General features: G+C 34.8%; 1 protein-coding gene across 12 annotated transcripts in view; it reads right to left on the bottom strand.

Moving 5' to 3' along the window:
* Nucleotides 1–20,824, bottom strand: part of LRRC7 (leucine rich repeat containing 7) — a 433,981-nt gene that overhangs the window by 97,306 nt on the left and 315,851 nt on the right. For all 12 annotated transcript variants that reach the window (XM_037499532.2, XM_037499531.2, XM_037499527.2 and 9 more), the window contains 5 exons: nt 18,922–18,996; nt 13,099–13,243; nt 6,750–6,822; nt 1,639–1,768; nt 542–657 (listed from right to left, as the gene is read on the bottom strand). In XM_037499532.2, the coding sequence (XP_037355429.1) occupies nt 542–657; nt 1,639–1,768; nt 6,750–6,822; nt 13,099–13,243; nt 18,922–18,996 (539 nt within the window). The remainder of the gene's footprint in view (nt 1–541; nt 658–1,638; nt 1,769–6,749; nt 6,823–13,098; nt 13,244–18,921; nt 18,997–20,824) is intronic.

The following is a 20,824-nucleotide window of genomic DNA, read 5'->3' on the forward strand; positions in this document are numbered from 1 at the left end:
ACACTAATATAAAACTTTGTCTCAAGAAGAGGACCTATCATTTCTGTTCACTCTATTCTGAAAATGACTAAATAACCATTTGGTTATCATTACCATAATATGCAAACTTCACAATTTTTTTAATATTAGTTTACTGGCAATTGGACAATGTATACATTGTCCAATGGCATTTTCGGAGACATAAATGTATTAATTAAAGCATACTGTCCATAATACTTACTGATGCATATATTTTTATGAACAAAATTTATAGTTTTTTTATAGCAATTATTTTCTCCCTATCTTTGTAATATTATATTTTCTTCATATGGGAGAGTATGGTCCTATAATTTGGGTATATACATTTTATATAACTTTAATATACAAATAATGAAATTTGGAAATAGTTTAAAAATAAGTTAGCTTCTGCTACCCCTAAATAAAACATGGATATCTGAATTCCATATATTTTATAATATACAAAAATATTTTCAAAATTATTAACAAAAAATTTGCTTTTAGAAAATAACTCATATGTGATTGTGAAATGGTCCAGAAATACCTGTTGTCACTCAAATTTAGGACTCTTAGTTTCTGCATCTGTCCAATCTCTTCAGGAAGAAATTCCAGTTTATTGGAGCGTAGAGACATAACTGTGACATTCTTACAGCTTCCAATCTATGGGTAACAAAAGAAAAATAAGTGAAGAATCACAAAGCATAAAATGTTTTATGTTAAAATTTCCAATTCATAAAACAACTTAATTTATAGATTTCCTTAACATTTTTAAGACTCTTATTATGTGCATAGTTTCATTTTTTATAATATAAAAATCTCACTCTTTTATATATACTATATATTCCTTTATATATTAATGTTTCTCATATACTTTCACATAATTTTTTTCATAACTTAGTCATTAGAATACTTGTGAACTTCATCGCTTTCATTAGTCACATTGCTTTTGTCTATTTAAATAAGTACTACTATATCTATGTTTATACTAGAAGATCATACATACTCAAATAATGTATTGCTGACATTTTCTTGATGAAGCTAGTATTATTTCATATTTCTATAGTATATGACATTTTTATTCATAACTTTTGGTTCTAAAATAATGATCTATTGATTACAGTTCCTTCATTATGAAAGTGTTTAGGAGAAAATGTAAAATTGAATATACATCTCACATTTCCTTCTTGACATTTATAAATGGAAATACATTTTGAGATAAAAACTTATAGAACTTCTAGATGGATGCTAAAGTTAAAGTAATATTATACTATATGATGCTTTAAAAAACATTTCCATATTTTTTACTTCAGAAATGAAAATGTCATTATCCTAAAATGTTATTTCTAACTGTTCTTGCAAGCAAAATATAAATTAAATTATTTAAAATTATATTATGTAGCACAGATAATTTACAACTTTTTATTGCTTTACAAATAATGTTCAAGTCAAATTCATTTTCTGGTCAAATACAAGAATTTACTGCTTATCATTTAAAAGAAAGTGTTTGATAAGTAAACATAGCTCATTCTGATATACATTTACAGCTCAACTCATGACTGTACACTGCTATTGTGCCTGTTAATACTTAAACCCAAACAGATCCATTAGAAGATAATTGAAAGAAACACGTTTATTTCTCACTTCTCTGGGCAATTCTGGAAGGAAATTCTCATCAACTGCTAATGTTCGAAGACTATGAAGGTAGCCAATGGTAGCAGGTAGCGACTCCAGTTCATTGCAGCTACAGTCAAATTCTTCTAATAAAGATAAACTGAAAAGTTAAACAGATTAGACATTTGAAAATGTAAGCTGAAAAAAAGTTTTGAAAAAGTCACATTTTCAAATTTGTCAAACTAAAGTCATCTATTGACTACATGGTATTATATAATTTGTCAATTCAATATTATTTAATGCATAGTTCAACTTGGTAAAATAGATATGGCTTATATTTCATTTTTTTCCTTTCTAAATTCACTTGTCATTTAATTGAGCCATTGAAAATGACAGAAGACTGGTTATAACTTGCATTTATAGTCAGAAGTTCATAATGTATATCCTTGGAATGAGTGAATATTATTGGCAAAGTTAGGTGGATGGAGATGTCCAAGGAAGAGAGAATAGGGGAGTAAAATATTAACAACAAAAATGTTGGTTACTAAGCATTTTAGAGACAAAAAATAACCAATCTTTTCTTCATAGGAATCCTATAGGATATCTATTAATTTAAAATCCATTTTATAGATAATGAAATTGAGGATTAAAGAGGCTAAGTAACTTAGCAGGAAAAACCTTTAATATGTGAAAACTGACAAGGACTATTGGGTTAATGAAGAAATCAAAAAGATTTTGAAAGTTGTAACAATGAGGACACAGTCTTCCAGAACTTATGCGACACAGCAAAGCTAGTATCAAGACACTTACTTCAAGAAACAAGAAAGAGATCAAATAAATAACCTTCTCTCTCACTTCAAAAAGCTAGAAAAAGAAGAACAAACAAAACCAAAAGCTGGCTGAAGAAAGGAAATAGTAAAAAAAATTAGGACAGAAACAAATGAAATAGAAATTAAAAAGACAGTAAAAAAAGATTAATGAAACCAAAATCTGGTTCTTTGGAAAAATAAGCAAAACAGAGAAACCTCTAGTTTGGCTTACAAAGAAAAAAAGGGAGAAAACTCTAATAAATAGCATCAGAAATGAAAGAGAGCCTATTTATTTTTTTTTTTATTTTTTTTTTTAAAGGGGATTTTTTTTTTTTTTTTTTAAGATTTATTTATTTATTTATACAAGCACTGGGTACAGTCAGAAGCGCGGGAGGGTGAGAGAATTCACCAGAGCCAGAGCGGGGAGCAGAACAGGCAGAAGGACCGAAGTACACTGCTGAGGGGAGCAGCGGGCGGCAGGAGAGGTCTGTGCGCCATGCGGGACCCTCCTCCGGTGGGCGGGAGCAGCCGGGGATCGAACCGGCGCTGCAGAGGCTGCGGGCAGCTTCGCAACCCAGCGCTCAACCTCTGCGCCACCGGGGAGGCCCAAGAGAGCCTATTTAGATACTGCAAAAATTCAGAGGATGACAAGAGATTACTACGAACACTTAGATATTAATAAGTTCAATAACCTAGAAGAAATGGCTACATTCTTAGAGTTGTCCACCATCTGAGACTGAATATTGAAGAAATAGAAAACCTAAATAGAGCAATCACAAGCACGGAAACTGAATAGTAGTCACAAGTCTCCCAGAAAACAAAAGCTCAAGATCAGACAGCTTCACAAGTGAGTTCTACCAAGACTTTAAAGATGAGCTAATACCTATTCTGCTCAAAAAGTCAAAAAATTGAGAGAGTGGAGACTTCAAACAACATTTTGTGTAACCAACATTGTTCTAATACCAAAAACAGACAAAAGTGACACACAAAAAGAAAACTACAAATTTCCTTAATGAACGCAGATGCAAAATTCCTTAACAAAATCTTAGCAAAGCAAATCCAGCAAGTGCTGCCCAAGTAAAAAATTTTCCTTTTACATAGACAAATCATATAATTCTTCTCTAAGCCTTAGTTTCTTTACATTGGCAATGTAATTTCTGCATTATGAAGCTGCTTTGAATAATTCATGGCATAGTGTAAGAAACACAACATAATACCTGCCATAAACTGCACACTCAGCAAATATTTCGTTTTGTTAGTGAACACTGATAAATTCATTTCTAAATCCTTTGAGGTCCCCATATGTAGGGGTAATCCTGTTGCTGGATTCCAGGTTACATGACTCTATGTCTTTGTATGTTTGTGTGTGTGTATTGGTGGGGACAGGAATCAGTATGTGAAGAAATTAATAACAGAGTGTGTTTCTTAACAGAGTATCTAACAAATATATTGCCCTTACTAAAATAGGTAGAATTTAATAAAAGAAGTTTCTATCAATGGGTTGGGATCACATATACTCAGCAAGTTTCATAAAATTTCCATGGTTTTATAAAATAAACATTTTTAATGTATGTTCAAAGATAGAAGTTAAAGAATTAAACAGTAAAAATACAATAAAGGTTTCTCATTTTTTTTATTCTTTTGTATAAACATTTTTTGAGGTTAGTCTTGAGTCACTATCAGGCAATCCTTACTTTGAACTGTTCCCAAATGCACAAATTTTAGTTATCATGATTTTATTAAATAACACTATCCCCCAACTATGTGGCTCAACTTTTAGTTATCTCAGTACATTAACTGCTTAAACTATATTACATATAATTACATAATATGGGGCCTCCCCGGTGGCACAGCGGTTGAGCGCTGGGTTGCGAAGCTGCGCGCGGCCTCTGTGGCGCCGGTTCGATCCCCAGCTGCTCCCCGGACACCGGAGGAGGGTCCCGCATGGCGCGCAGACCTCTCCTGCCGCCCGCTGCTCCCCTCAGCAGTGTACTTCGGTCCTTCTGCCTGCTCTGCTCCCCGCTCTGGCTCTGGTGAATTCTCTCACCCTCCCGCGCTTCTGACTGTACCCAGTGCATGTATAAACAAAACAAACAAACAAACCAGCAAACAAATAAATAAAAAGCATGCCTCTATTAAAAAAAAAAAAAAATTACATAATATGCAAGGATACTAAGCTGCATAAACTCTAAACTCCTCTGTTAATTCTTTAGTCTGTAAGTCACAGATGCTCGTCCTGATCAGTACATATCACTTTTACTGTGGTATTTATGTGTGTGTATGATTGAGGAACTTGTTATAAATGCAAGATGTGGGTCCCACCCAAACCACTAAAATTGAATCTGCATTTTAGCATGTTCCCCTGATTCATATGAACACTGAAGTTTAGGAAACACTGCAATAAAATAATTTATACTTCCTTTGTAACTTGTTTTCTCTGTTAATGTGTACCATTATGGACTGTAGATAAAACTTCTTTTAAAAAGGTATAACTTTTGGTCTGTATTTTGAATGCCAGTGATAATCTGAATAAATTGATATAGCTGTTTTCATCTGATCCTGTTTTTAAAATGCCTTAAGTAATTTCCAACAAGATAGTCATCAATAACATCAACTGGAATGTTAGATTATAAGTCTGGATCTTTTTAATTTCAGTGCTCATGGAGGAAAGTGTGTCTTGCACCTACTTGCTTTTCTCTAGGCCTATAGATTATTAATTCAGTATAGCCTATAGTGCAGTAAAGTTGTGTCTTTTTAATGCAAAAAGTACTTTATACAGTATGGAGGGCAACGAAAATAACCACGCAAGCTGAAACCATGTAAAATATCTTAGCAATCAATAAGAAAATTATTATTGTTCTGACAATAGACCTTAAAAATCTTTCAAAACATTAAACACTGTTACTGTTCATTACAAATCTATAGGGAAAGAAAAACAAAATAAATAATTATTTAGTACATTATATCATTAAACCTTAGGAACATCAACAATTAAATTGTTTCCTCTGAGAATTGACCTCAAGCAGAAAGACTAGTTAGTGCCTAAGAATATAATTACTTAAGATTTTTAAGAAAGCATCAGAGAAACCACAATAAAATCAATTATTTTTGTGTACCCTCAAAAGAATATACATTTTTCTCAACAGTTGAGCAAATGGGAATAACTATAGAGACAAAAATACTGTGTGGTATGGCCATTAAAATCCACAAAATGGTTGAGACTTTTACTGCTCTTCAAAGTCTGAAAATAAGACAAATTTAGCCAAATTGTTCTGCACTCTGAGAATGAGGTTTTTCACATCAGTGGTCACCTGTTAACTTGGACTGAGGGAGTGGGGAAGAAAGGGCTTGAGTAAAATCTCTGGGATTGAAGACTTTAAGCATGTGCACTGTATTGTCTGTCAATTACAGCTAATACGTCTGTTTCTTAAAAAGTGAGGTATCCCTGCCTCCATCCTTGGGTATGCCCCCATCTTTTGAATTATAGATTTACATAATTTTTCACACTGAAAGGTGGGACAGGATCCTAGTAAAATGGTATTATATAATTTCAGAATACATAGCAATTAATTAATTGATTTCTCATTTTACATAGGATGTAAGCAAAGTATTTAAGTGAAACATTGGTAATGATACATAGATATATATTTTAAAGAACTGTGAACTAAATGTTAATATAAATTAGAAATAAATTTCTCCCAAGTAAATGAAATATATTTTCCTTAAAGGGTGATGATGCTCTTTCATATAACTTTTTTTTTTTTTTTTTTGTGGGACCCTTGCCAGTGGCTGGGGATCGAACTGGTGCTGCAGCCTCACAACCCAGCGCTCAACCACTGCACCACCAGGGGAGACCCCATATAACATTTTAAAAATGTTAGCTAAAATAGATTCTTCTCTTTTTGACTTCTAGAAATATATTAAACTTTCACAAATGTCAGTTATTACTAATATGTAATGGTAACATACACATATTGCAAAGTTTTATAAAACTGATTTGATTTTGTAAGGCATATTTAAGTGAATTTATAGCTATTCCTTTACAAAAATATCAAATTACTAATATCTGGAAAATTACTGATAATAGTATAATTAAAGTTCTGGTGGTAACTTTGCTTTGAAAGACTAATGGTTAAATATTTCTCACATCATTATGTAGCTGGGTGTCACTGCAATGTTCAGATATATAATGTATAAATATATAACTTAATAAAACATGGTTAAAATAAGTTGACAAAAGAGCAAGATATAAGAATCTCTAGTAGAAAATATTTTTGAAATAGAAAACAACACACTGCTTCTGGCAGAGACTGGAGTGAAACTGGCACTTACTTTCCGATTGTATTGGGTAGCATTGTCAGTTGATTGTCATCTACTTTTAGAGTAGTTAGTTTTTTCAATAGTCCTAAAACAGAGAAGAATGTTTATTAATACATAATAGCAGATTTTTGAGAGGAGATACAATATAAATGAAATAAAAAGGACCACTTGTGATGAATGCTTGCCATGCTAATTGGCTGCATTCTGCTTATATATACCTGCAATCTGAAATTTGTATGTAGTCTAATTTTGAAATTTAAAGTGCAATAGTTGCAAAAAATTCACCTGTATCAAGGGCAGTTCAGGAACATCAATGTGGACAAGCAAATAAAACATAAGGCTTCATTGAAACCAAAGTTGACAGTAATGCCACATTTCCTTTTTGTTATGCAGCAAATTAACCATATGAGATTTTTCAAGCCAGCTGTGATTTAATATTTAATGAACTCCTAAGCGCAAATAACTCACATTCCTATTGTGATATAAATTGAAAACAAATCTGAACTAAACCTAATAATCAACGAATGGATACTTAGGTATTGCCATGCAGTGGCTATAACTGTGGACTTGGGAAATTACAACATATGACCTCATACTCTTTTTGTTACCACATATCTTTGACTTGGATCAGTAATAAGCATAAAATGTGCAATTCTTTTTTTAAAAGATTTATTTATGCATACAAGAACTGGGGTACAGGCCAGAGGTGCGGGGGGTAAGAGGATTCATTAGAGACAGAGTAGGGGGCAGAACAGGCAGATCTACTGAAATATACTGCTGGGGGGAGCAGCGGGCGAACTCGTGCTACAGAGGCCGTGGATTGCTTCACAGTGCTGTGCTTAACCCCTTTCACCACCAGGGAGGCCCAGTGCAATTCTTAATATACCATTTAGAACTGACTAAGAGTTGAAGCTACAACTATTTATCTTTCTCACTGTCTGATTAATCTCTCTTTACCCTCAGTGCTGCTTGCTCTACCCCCAGATTTTCACGAGCAATAGCCACAGAGGAATTGAGGAACAGCCTCCTTTCCTAGCCATGAGATTACCTCATCTGTCAATATGGCTGAAAGAGCCAAAATCCAAGCACAAAACATGAAAGTCAAAAATTTTTTTTAGCCTTGGAAATATGCATACATTTAGACAGCTAGTTTGCAGAAAACTTCTTCTGATACAGTGGGTTCCATAGCCAAGTATGTTTGGGAAATGCCAGTTAAAAAACTGCAAAGTTTAGGGTGGGGGGAAGCAAATATTGTCTAAAAAAATTTAAAAAATGATAAATGTTAAAATAAAAAATTAGGAAAAAAAGCTGCAAAGTTTAAAAAGATTTCCTTTTTTTAGAATTGTATTTTTTTTTTTATTGAGGAAACATTGGTATGCAACACCATACATGATTCAGAGTTTAGGTTTATAAATAGATTCTTTAGTGAAGTTTTTAAGAAGCTTTTAATATACTAATGTAGCAACGTGACTCTAAAGTTACTGTGGAATTTGTGTGTATGCGTGAGCACAGAGCATCTTGCAAAGCCAGTGTTTTGAGAACTTGCTCTGCAGCACTGCTATAGATCATGCCCACCCACCTCAATTATTTTGAGAACTTCTTAAAGACAAGAAGTACGTCATAAAAAGTCTGAAATAGTTGTTGCACTTTGAATTTCAGTATGCTCAGTTACATAGTCTCCAGGAGCACTCAGAATCTCTAGTAGAGAGAAATGTAATTTCCACTGAACTGCTATGAGAAAATACCTACAATATTTAGAGCTTAGTACAACACCTTTTTACCCCAGGATACACAGCTAACAACAGCAGCTCCTGAGAGAGAGGACAATTCGCATTGGGGTAACTGAAGTTTTGAATTGGAACACCTACTGCTGTATTCATCCAGGTTCAAGGGTGACTGAATCACTTCAGCTTCTCTAGAGAGTGTGTTAAAACATCAACCTTGGAAATATAAAAGAACCCCTGGGCTTGTTCCTTGGTTGTGAAAAGAAAGCAGGGGATTATGGATGACAGCTGCATTTTTTTTTAAAACTTGGTATTGCTGATCAGAGCATTGACAATGTTAACATTACTTGAAGGTTCACAAGAAGTTCTGGGTGGGTTGCATATAGCTGAGCAAACTCCATAAAATCAGGTCGCAAAACACTCTTTAAGAGAATTACAGTGCCCTGATCTGAAGTAGTGGTGAAGTCTTACAGTAGGTTAGGGACTAAGGCCAAAAGGCCAGATAACAGGATTTTTGTTTTTCTTTTAAGTAATTTGTTTACTTTTTAAATTGAGATAACATCAGGATCCCCAATTTTTTTTTTTAAAGGATGGAGTAGTGGCTCTGACAATGGATGGAAGTGTCTACCGCTTTGAAGGTGGAAGCAACTTAGGTCTCCCTGTTTACTTCCATGCCTAAGGATTTAGAGAAACCTCATTTGTAGCACGGTTACTGTGTCACTCACACACTGCATCACAGGGATGCTTTTGGGCAGATTCTGGAGCTCCTGTAGGAATCTGATTATCCTTAGAGTGGAATTAAACCATCAATCTCACCCTCACTGGTCTTCAATACCTTCTCTTGCAGATAGTTTTTGAAAACATGTCTATTTCATATGTTTGGATCCTTCTACAAAGGTCAAAGATATTTTACCCTATTCCTTCTCTGTACTTGCAGCCTTCCTCAATTCCCCTTCTCATATCTTATACGCCCAGCTAAGTACTGAGGATTGTCTTCTATAATGATTTTGTTATTTATACATAAATATATCATTGGCAGCATTGAACTAATTATATAATCAGTACAAATTATGTAATTAATGAATTAATTTGCTATTCAATGGGGGTAATATGTACATGGATTTGCACTATGTAATAGAATTTTGTAAGTCAAATAGCTGTTTTCCTCAAATCTAAGATTATAATGATTATATTATCATAATAGTTCATATGACTGAGCACTTACTGTATGCCAGCTGCTGTGGTAAGCAAGTTTACATATATTAATTCATTTATTTCTTCAACTAATCCTATGATGCAAGTAATATTACTATTTCACTTAAATAGATGATGAAAACAGGCATAGAGAGATTTAGCAGCTTTTTTAAGTTCACATGGCTAGTGAGGGGGAAAAGTCACAATATGAATTCAGGCAACTTGACTACAAAAAATGTGTCCTTAGCCACAAAGTGAATAAGATTATTTTTGACAATAAAAAGATTATATTCTCTTTTATTGTGTTTCCTTGCTACCCAAAGAAGTTGATTATTTAAACTTTATCTACAAGAGGAAACAAATCCTTTTCATTTCCTCTGCAAGGAAAGTGACTCAGCACGGAGAAATGTTGAGTACATCACTCCATTCAAATAGTCCACAGCTGCAGCTGAACTGAAATAGATGTGAAGTAAAGGTTTTTATTTGAGATGCTATTTATCTTTATTAATACTGAAATTTCTTATCTTTTATTCTTTTAAGTGTATTAGTCCAATAGATAAATCATGCTCAATGAAGACGACAACATGCAATTTCCCATCCAATTACCATCAATGAATTATTTCAGGGCCTTAGAAGAAGTCCCCTATCCCTGATAGTTCCTTGACCATGAAGGGAATTTTTTTTTTTAATTTTTTAAAAAATTTATTTATTTATTTATATAAGAACCGGGGTACAAGCCAGATGCGTGGGAGGGTGAGAAGATTCACCAGAGACAGAGTGGGGAACAGAACAGGCAGACCGAAGAAATACACTGAGGGGAGCAGCGGGTGAGACAGGAGAAGTCTGCTTCACCATGTGGGATTCTCACTGGATGGCCGGGATTTAACCCGTGCTGCAGAGGCTGCGGACAGCTTTTTAGTGGGGTGCTCAACCACCTGTGCCACCAAGGAGGCCCATGAAGGGAATTCTTGAAGGAAAGTCAGTCATTCAACATGGATAGTCAGGGTTTCTGGTAACTTTGCAGATGTGTAAGTAAAATTTCGCCTGAAATGTCAGTAGGATCCAGAGATAGTTGAGGATTTAGTAACTACAACAGAATTACTTTCTTAATTTGAGAACCAGATTCTAAATAAAAGTGTTAAATATATAATGCCACCTGCCTCTTCTAGTCTGTTTCATGACAGTCATGTAATTAATCTGATTTTCTCTATCACCTAAACGTGCTACCTTCCCCAGAAGTCTAAATTTCCTAATCTGTGTTCTTAAAGGGAGATATTTTGAAAACATAATTATATTATGTCTTATTTCACTATGTGACATTGTTATTTCCAAGATTTCTAATTGGTTCTTTTTTATAACTACCTATTCTTAGTCATAGCCCCTGTTTTTTGTTTTATAAGCTCTTATTATCCTTGTAAATGTTATTCTTTCTATTATGTATTTGAGGGTCTACTCAGGCTTAAGTCATCTGTTTACATAATGTGGTAACTTCAGTATTTGTTGGGGTGAAATTTCCTATTTATTTGAGGTTTTGTTTGTTAAAACATCAATTTTTCTTTGAAATTTTTGTTTGCAAGCTCATATGTGAGGGTTGATATTTTCTTCTAACCTATATTTACCCCTTCCTGTCTGGCAGTTTTTGGGTTACTGCCACCTACCCCCTACTTTTTGGAGTTCAGAACCAGGACTCACATTAGCAACATGGTGTTCACATCCCAAGTGGATATACAGATCCCATCCAAACTAGTTTGTGAATCTGTATCTATTCTGTCCTTCCACCCTACTTCCACATATTGTAGTCTTGTTCAAGCCCTCTTCATAGAAAGGGGGTCCCTGCTTCAATCCCTGTCAGCTCATATTTCCACATAGTGCTCTAAGGTTCTTTTATTTTCTTTTTCATGGTGGGAATGGAATTTATGGCTGCTATTGTTATTTATGGCCTGGAGTCCATCAGGCCTGAGTCCTCACTGTACTATTTCTTGTCTAGTTCAGGTTCAGGTAGATGCTCAATCTTCTTAGCATTGTTAACTATCTTATGTATTGAACATTTAAGGAGTGCTTACCCTAGCAGGCACAGTTTTTAGTACTGTGGAGGCAATAACAAACAAAAATATGCATTTTGGGTATGTTACTTTTTTATTTTCATTGTGTGCTTGCAGTGGTATGTAGAGGTGATTTTGTAGGCGTGTAAGGTATGCATCTTCACTGGATGCCTGTATATGTCATCTCTATAAAGGATGTTTTTCCTAACCATTATACTTTTTTACCTTCTAGTACATAAAACAGTATGTCCTAAACACATCTGATTATAAGTTTCACCTAGGCTATTCTCTAAAAATATAGATGACAGGATATATCACAAACTTACTGCATTATAGTTTTCATAGAAACCACCTAGAAATGTGAAAGTGATAAAACCCTCAGTGAAGTTATAATGGAGCAAGTTAAAGAAATTCCATGATAAAATATATGTCTCTATAAATCAAAAGTCATCAGATGTAGAAAGAAAAGCTAGTCTGTTTTGTTAAAACTGTGTTTTCCATCATCCTGAAAGAATGGTAAAATTGAAGGCAATAAAATATTGAAAAATTCAGGAAACTGCATGTCTCCTAGTTTCCCACCATCCAGACTCTCTAGATTGTGTCTCAATTTTTAGGAGCATTAATAAGCTTGAGAGCATATGACACATCTAATTAAAAAACTGTATATTCCCAAATTAAGTAATTTGATAATTACCCTCTTGAGTCCTCTCACAATAAGATAGCTACACAAAAGTTTACTCATTATTTAATGAGTTTACTCATTAGATTATTCCATTATTTGATTCATATAATTTGTTTATAAATGGATTGAGTGCTTAATATATACTAAGAGACAAATTGTCTGTCCTTATGAATCTTAGCAGCATATTAAGATACTCTATCTTTTTTAAAAAAATGGAACTAAAGTGTTTTATATTATACTCCTTTATGTTATTCCTAGATTACAGCAATGTTATAACATTGAAAATATAATACAGCAACACTCTATGGATAGAAACTACTGCAATAATATAGTGATAAAAGCAGACACACATGAGTACAGATTAATCTAAATCTAAGATATATCCCTTATAATAACATGTTACCACTGAGTAGACCTGAAAAAAACATAAATTATCAATTTAGTAGTGTCACTTTAATAGACAAGTCAACTTTGCCTACTAAATTTGACTAGAGTTACCATTTCATTTTAAGATATATATATATAAAATGCCATCTTTTAGGGATACAAAGAAATTTAAGATATTGCTAAAATACTATTTTATGATCTTGAATAAAGAACTTGCTCATTTATTTATATTTGGCTAACAGTATACTCCCTACATCATTCAATAAATTATATTGCCAAAAAGAAAATGATATATTTAATATAACATTTATGACAAGATATTATACTCTCACCTATAGAGTCAGGTAGCTGTTGCAACATATTAGATGACAGTAAGAGGTCCTCAAGGCCTTCACATCCAGAAATTTCCATGTCAACTGTTTCTATTCTGTTTTTGGACATATCCAGGTATACCAGCATCTTTAACTTCCCTATAGACTTGATGACATTGCAAAAACTCAGAGTTAGATGAGAAACTTTCATGAGACATTTTTAAAGTTATAAAAACCACAATACTATAAGATTAATTTTAAAAGCAACTAACAATGCCAGGCATTGTGATGACATGGAGAAATTATAACCCTCATCAGTGCTAGTGGTAATGTAATTTTGTGCTACCATTTTGGGAAACGGTTTGTCAGTTGCTCAAAACATTAAATATTGCCATGTGATCTGGCATATCAAAAATGAAACATATGTCTATAAAAATACTTAAACAAATGTTCAAAGCAGCATTATTCATAACAGCTGAAGAGTGGAGACAACCAAAATGTCATTAATTGATGAATAATGTGATACATCCATATGTTAGAATATTATTTGGCAATAAAAAGTAGTAAAGCACTGTTAGATGCTTACAAAATAAACCAACCTTGAAAACAAATGCAAAGTGAAAGAAATCAGTCATCAATGGCCATAAATGGTATGATTCCATTTAGACAAAGAGGCAGACTTATGGAGACAGAAAGTAAATTGGGGGCACCAGGATCTCTTTGGGGTACTGAGATTGTTCGAAAACTAGATTGTGGTGATGGCTGTACAACTATGTGAACATTCTGAAAATCACTGAATTGTGTACATTAAATGGGTTGAATTTTATGCTATATGAATTGTATCTCAAAACTGTAGTTTAAAGAAAGCACAATGATTTTCTTGAAATTGTGGAATTAAGTTCAGTGTGTGTTGATATGTTGATTCTTACAATTTCAAATGTATAAGAAAGGTTTAAACTGTGATTTGGACTTTATCCTGCTAAGCAGATTCAGTATTTCATTCATTCAATGGTTGTTTCTGAGAATCTTCTATGTCCCAGGACTTGGGTTATATGCTGGGGAACGATCATGAATAAATCAGCTAAATATGGGGAGAGACTTGTCATAATATAGACAAAGTAGTTAACCTTAAGGACTTTAAAGTTGGGAAGGAAATTGTTAAGTAAGCAAATATATAATATTAGATATCATACATATATAATATCACATTATATATACTATATATATAAAACTCTGATATGTGCGATAAAAAAAGCAGGTAGGAAAACCATTGAAGCATAAGACCACAAATTGCTAGGAAGACAATGATTGTCAAGAAAAGGAGAAGCTGTACCGGCAAGAAAGGATAGCACATACATTCACAGATAAGTGTGAAAAGCATGACATGTTTGGCACATACATTCACAGAGAAGTGTGAAAAGCATGGCATGTTTGAGGAAGAACTGGAAATTAAGACTGAATATAGTGAAGTTAGGATTATAAGAAGTCCCTCTTAAAAGATTCTACATGTCATATGAGGAGATGTGAGCTCTATCTTAGAGGCAAGAAAATCATGCAAAGCTTTTAGGATGAGGAACAATATGATCAGAATTGTGCTTTGAAAAATAACTTCAGGGAATTAAAAAGGGAAGATTCTTAACTGAAGTCCGAGATCCATTAGATAGATTGGGAAGCAGCTTACTGGAGGAGAGGAGAGGGATTTGAATGAAGGCAGCAATAGTGGGAAAGAAGAGGAGATGGATTAAAAAAAAAGTTGAAAGTGGATTAGATTAGTAACTGAGGACAGAGGAAGAATGAAGTCTTATATTATTGGGCTAGGAATGAACAGGGATCACTTAGCTGGGACATGGACTACAGGACTTAGAGCAGGATAAAAGTTTTCATTTCCCTTTCTATTTGTGCAAATATGTCAAATTTTGCAAATAAATATCCCACACATAATCATGTTGAGTGGTTCATCTGCTTGTCTGGTCTACCTGTGTATACTTCATTACATTGACTCTACATATACACTAGAGAATAAACAAATAATAAAGTTATTGTATATACACAAGCACACACTTGGCACTATATGAAACACTTTATAGTATTTGATTTGATACTTTATATCTTTACTATTCAAAATGTGATCTGAAGACCAGCATCACTGATAACATCTGGTAGCTTGTCAGAAATGCAGAATCTAAAACTCATTCCAGACCTACTGAATCAAGACAGCATTTAACACACATTAAACCTTAGAGGTTAAGTAATGTACATGTTCCAGTCCTTGGGAAGGAGAGACAAAGACAGAATTTTATGAGAGGGTATTCTTAGGATCAATACCAGTGGAGTGAAAGTCAGGGAAAAAAGGAAACAGGATTGGGCAAATGACTATGTTGGGCTCTGATAAAGTCCTGAGGAAGTCCTCAAGACCTCAGCTGACCTTTTAAGGAGCACTGAAATTGGGGCTGCTTTGCAGTTGACCTAAGAAGGGATAAAGGGGCCAGGGCTTTATACCCTTGCATTGATGGGCCATTGAATGCATGTCTTCTGGAACAGGAATATGACCCTGTGTAAGAAAGTTCTTTTCAGCTAGGCAATTCCAGAAGAGAGTGAAGAACGGCATGCAGCATGCCCAGAAGAAGCCAGAGGAGTGAGGTTCTTTTTTCCAGGAAGAAGATGCAAGGGGGTAGCTACTATAAGTAGTGTTCCAAAGTTACCCCATTAATAAGGGGAAGAGATAAAATTCAAACACACTGTTATAGGATTACAAACTACAAAGCCTATTTGATTATATAGGAGTTCCTGACCTCTAACTCCCTGATGTATGAACTCAGCACATATCTCTGAACTCAGCCCTGCTTCCTCAGCACCAGGTGGAAAGGGAAAGGGAGTATGTACAGTTTTGAGGAGGCGAATAGTTGCTGGGCTAGGAATCCAGTGGATTGGATGAGTCAGGCCAGAGGGGTGAGTTTCTTCCCAGATGTGGAAATATATATCTTGGAAAACTACTGACACTTTACTTAAAGCTTCCCACTTTGAGGACCTATTATATTATTTTTGCTCATACTTCTCTTCTGGTGAGCAAGAAAAGAATGATGTGTATTTCTTTTTTTGTTCCTTTATCAAGAGAAAATTTTTCTCTTCTTTGAAGCTTCCTTTGTCAAAATCTCTAGCACAATTCAATATTTAGTGTGAAGTTTCTAAAGATGATTTTTGGAAGAAAAACAACACTTTGGTGTTTACTTTTGAGTCCTTTTAAAACATAACTTTGAAATACCTTAGAAAGGCAATAGTAACCTGGGGTGATAAAGGCCTTTATGGCAAATGTTTCAGAGTCCTCGAGTATATTGAATGTTGCTTTAACATCCCTCTAGGCATGAAGGGGTCTATAAGAAAGCAGTGGACAACGAATAAAAAGAGTGAAAGGCATCACAAGAAAAAGAAGATACTGGGCTTTGTTTAAAAATAAACATGGTCCAGAGCACAGGAGACTGAGGTGATGGTGCACGGGTGCGCTGGTGAAGGAAACTCTATGGGGGCTACGCCTGAGGGGGTGGGGAGAAGCAAATATTGTTTAAAGATGAACAATGATGTAAAAAATAAATAAAAATGAGAGATTAAAAAAATAAACATGGTCCAATACATTGCTTAGTCATATTTTCATTGACTGAACTTAGAGCGATGGTCACAAGATAGAGAAATGCAAAAGACTAATTGTTTGGTCATTATCTATTTGATTCTCTGATCTATGAACAACAGAGTGGAAAAATAACAGCCCAGATTTCCAAAGGCATTTGTAGCTTGGTATATAACATAAGCTAATAATAAAATGAGCTTGCTTTCCCCCCTTTACCTCATGACACTAAATATTTAGGATTAATTATTCTGTGATACTGGTAAACATGAGCTGGAAATTGCATTCACGATTAACCTTTCAAAGTCATGTGTTCATAGGTAATTGTATAACAACTATTTGCCATGCAACATTTGGAAAGCCATGTGTATTTATGGCAGGAAGATGTGAGATAATCTCAAGAAGAGAGAAGCAAAATGTGAAGTTCAAGCATAGTAACTATAGTAAGTTTTCTACTTAGTGTCAGTGGTATATGTGAAAAAATGCACTTTCAAAATAGGCAAATTGGCCGCATTATCTATTTTATAGAAAATTGCCTCATTACCTTTCCATTTAAATAATCATTAGGGTATGTGAGGTATGAGTTGATTTGCAAGACTGTATTTGGGAATGTAACAATTATAAATAATAAAGTGAAACCAAATTCTAATTTGTACCTTCTATTGATTCTATAGAGAGATGCATTTTGGAACATCATAGTAAACAGTAACTTCTGGAGCTGAATTGAATTACAGTTCCAATATTTATTAGCTGTGTGACCTTGGATCAGTTACTCTGTTTCAGTTTTCTCACCTTCTCAACTTTATGTTGTTGCTATGAATCAATGTTTGGAAACAATCTAGATAGTGTCTAGCCCATGAAAAATGCCATGTAAGTGTTTTAGAATAAATAAATATATTGAAGAAGCAGGTTTAAACTTTTCCAACTTGATATACATTTTGACTCCTCAATCTATGCACAGGGCATTAGTGATTGTCTTACTTGGCTTGCCCCAGGACTGTGTACATCTTGAATATGGAACAAACCATGCTTTACAATGTGTTGTGGAATCCAGATCTGTCTCTCCTGTTATATATGAATCAAATATATTCAAGGTCATTGAATGTATTATCTTTGTAGTCTTGACATTAGCACAGTTTCTGGTTCGCAGATGTGTATTTGTAAACAGTTTTTGTATTAATTAATAAATAGAAGATGTGAATGCTTTTCTGTTTTGAGTGTGTTGACAGTAGAAAAATATTCCTTTGATGAGAAGAAAATATCTTTTCCCTAATATTTCGCCAATTTCCTTTTTCATGTGATGTTATGCCTGTTCAAAAGTCAATAAGCTTCTTGTTCTTGTTGCTTTTGCTAACATTTTAAGACATTTTTAATGTCAATTTAAAGTGAAATAAAATTGGCTTTGGGAAAACACATATAAATCTCACTGGCTGAAGAATTATTACAATTTCAGCTGCCCTGGTTATTTAACACAGCACAGGGAGTTTGGAGTTGGCCATCGGGACCTTCCTTGTGGTTGGTGTGTATGAGGGTGTGCATGCATGTGTAAGTGTGTGCATATGCTTATTTGTGGGCATGCTATTAGTGGCAGCCTTGTTTTATGAGAAGTCACTCTATTGAATGGGAAAAGTAGGCATAACCACACTCAGTGAGTTTACAGGTAAGCCTACCACTGGATTGTGTATGAGTTAAGGAAAAATTTTGACTCTTTGTTAAATTTCAGGGTGCTTTTTTTTTTTTTAACACTTTATGATCCTTGCCATTTAAAAGTTCAAATGGATTCTGTCAGATATTCCCTGAATCTGATATTTTTATTTTGTGGAAGAGTGCTAACAATTTGAGCAGAAACCATTAATCTAGCTACCTATAACGATAAGGTTGAGTTTGCAAAAAGTAAGACTTGATATTATATGTAGCATCTTTTTTAAAAAATAAAACAATATGAAATTTATAGCTTTAAAGAAAAACAGTAAATGCAGAGAGGTGAGGAAAAAAATACACTCCTAAGAGGAGAAAAATCTTTCATACATTTTATATATCCAGCACACTCACAAAAGGTATATGACATATTAAGAAACAAATCAATGAAAATACTTGGTGTGTGAACGCTCCTAACAAATGTTATTTTGAAATGCAGACACTGAGATTTATGATTAGTCATTATCAGTTGCAATTAATATATAACATAGATGACAGACAACATGGAATAATAAAAACTTACATACCCCAGGTAGCACTTGCAATGCATTATTATCCATCCATAACTCCCTTAAGTTTTGTATTTGATCCAGAACTTCAGGCTGGGAGGCAGAAAGAAAGGAGAGAGAAGAAAACCAAATTAATCTTCTCTTATCCCAAATATAAGATATGCCTTGGATCTTGAACTTAGATAATCTAGTATTAATGCTCTAAGAAGTTCCAAATTTAATAGACCACCAACAAAACTAGTAGTTCCTAAGAAAGCCAACGCGGAAGTGATGTGGAAACAATCAGAACAACAATAATAATAATAAAAATGTTATTCTCTTAACACCTTACAATGATGTCATATGTACTAACACTGTAATAATTCTGATGGATTGAGATTTTTATGTTTTGGCATTGTAAAGACCCTCACTGGTGGAAAGGCGGGTTGTTACAAAGCACTCACATTTTTAGGAAGACACTGATAGACAGAAAAGGCAAGAACTGATAAAACCTGGCTGTAGTGGCAGGAAGGGACAGAGCAGGATCTCTCGGATTCGAGCAGACAGGGTAAAGGAGGAAAGAGTCCTGGAGTCCTCAGCAACTTTCTGCAGGCTTTTATTGGGATTTAAATAAATCCCAGGTACACGGCAGACAGGGGTGCTGGAGGGCCTGGGAGGCTGGCAGGCCTCCCAGTCCCCGGAGAGTCTTCACTCTTTCTGGGCTCTCTGACTTTCTCTTGTGGCCTTTACTTCTCTCTTTCATGCTCTTTCTGGTTTCTGCTCTTTCCCTCTGTTCCTCTGGCATCCCATAACGCCACCCTTATAAGCAGTCTTAGCCCAGGTGAATCCCATCTACATCTGCCCACACCCTACTCCAGGTGCCCGCCATCAGGCATGCATTCAGGACCTTGAGGATCCATCTCTATCCTAATGGTGGGAGGGCAGAAAAGCCTGATACCTTTTATTTACCCTACACAGGGTGTGCAGAGGTCCCTCCTAAATTGAAAGGAACTGACCTTGATAATATACCTTGGAAAGTGGCTAAATACAGACACCAAATTTCACACTAAGTTTGAAGCAATTTGTGATGCTTATGGACCTTACATCATTATGCTGAAAGTTAACCCAGGATAGGCAGAGAGGGAATGTTGCTCTGAGAAGCAGCCTTTTCCTCCCTGAAGCCAGGAACTCTCTGGTCTAGACCCCTCCTGTAGGGGCAGGAAGACACACTGCAAGATCTCTATGATTGAAGCAGACAGGTGAAGGAGGAGTCTTGGAGCCCTCGGTGGCTTTTTCAGGGTTTTATTTGGTTTATTTTTTTTTTTTTTTCTCGGAGGATAATGTCATTTATTTTTTTTTTTTTTATAAATTTTATTGTTATATTCCCCATACAATTGCAGCCCCCCATTCTGACCCCAATCCCTCCCCTCCCGCCCCCGCCCCCTAAAAGTGTCTCTGGTTCATAGTTTTTTGTTGATTTTGATTTTCACTTTCTTATAGTTATTCATTTTCCTGGTCCCTTATTTAAGTTTTCTAGATTCCTGCTATGAGTGAGACCATCCGGTATTTTTCTTTTTCTTTTTGGCTTATTTCGCTGAGCATGATCCCTTCCAGCGCCATCCATGTTGCTGCAAATTGCATGTGTTTATCTTTTTTGAATGCTGAGTAATATTCCATGGTATATATGTACCACATCTTCTTGATCCAGTCATCTATTTTTGGGCATTTGGGTTGTTTCCAAAGCTTAGCTATTGTAAACAGTGCTGCTATAAACATAGGGGTGCAGGTGTTCTTGGAATTGATGTTTCTGTGTCCTTTGGGTAAATACCTAGGAGTGGAATTGCTGGATCATATGGAAGCTCTATGTTTAGTAGGTCCAGAAATCTCCACACAGCTCTCCACAGTGGTTGGACCAGTTTGCACTCCCACCAACAGTGCAGAA

Source organism: Talpa occidentalis, unplaced genomic scaffold, assembly GCF_014898055.3.
Source record: "Talpa occidentalis isolate TD23 unplaced genomic scaffold, MPIMG_talOcc4v2.1 talOcc4.9, whole genome shotgun sequence".
NCBI lineage: Eukaryota > Metazoa > Chordata > Mammalia > Eulipotyphla > Talpidae > Talpa > Talpa occidentalis.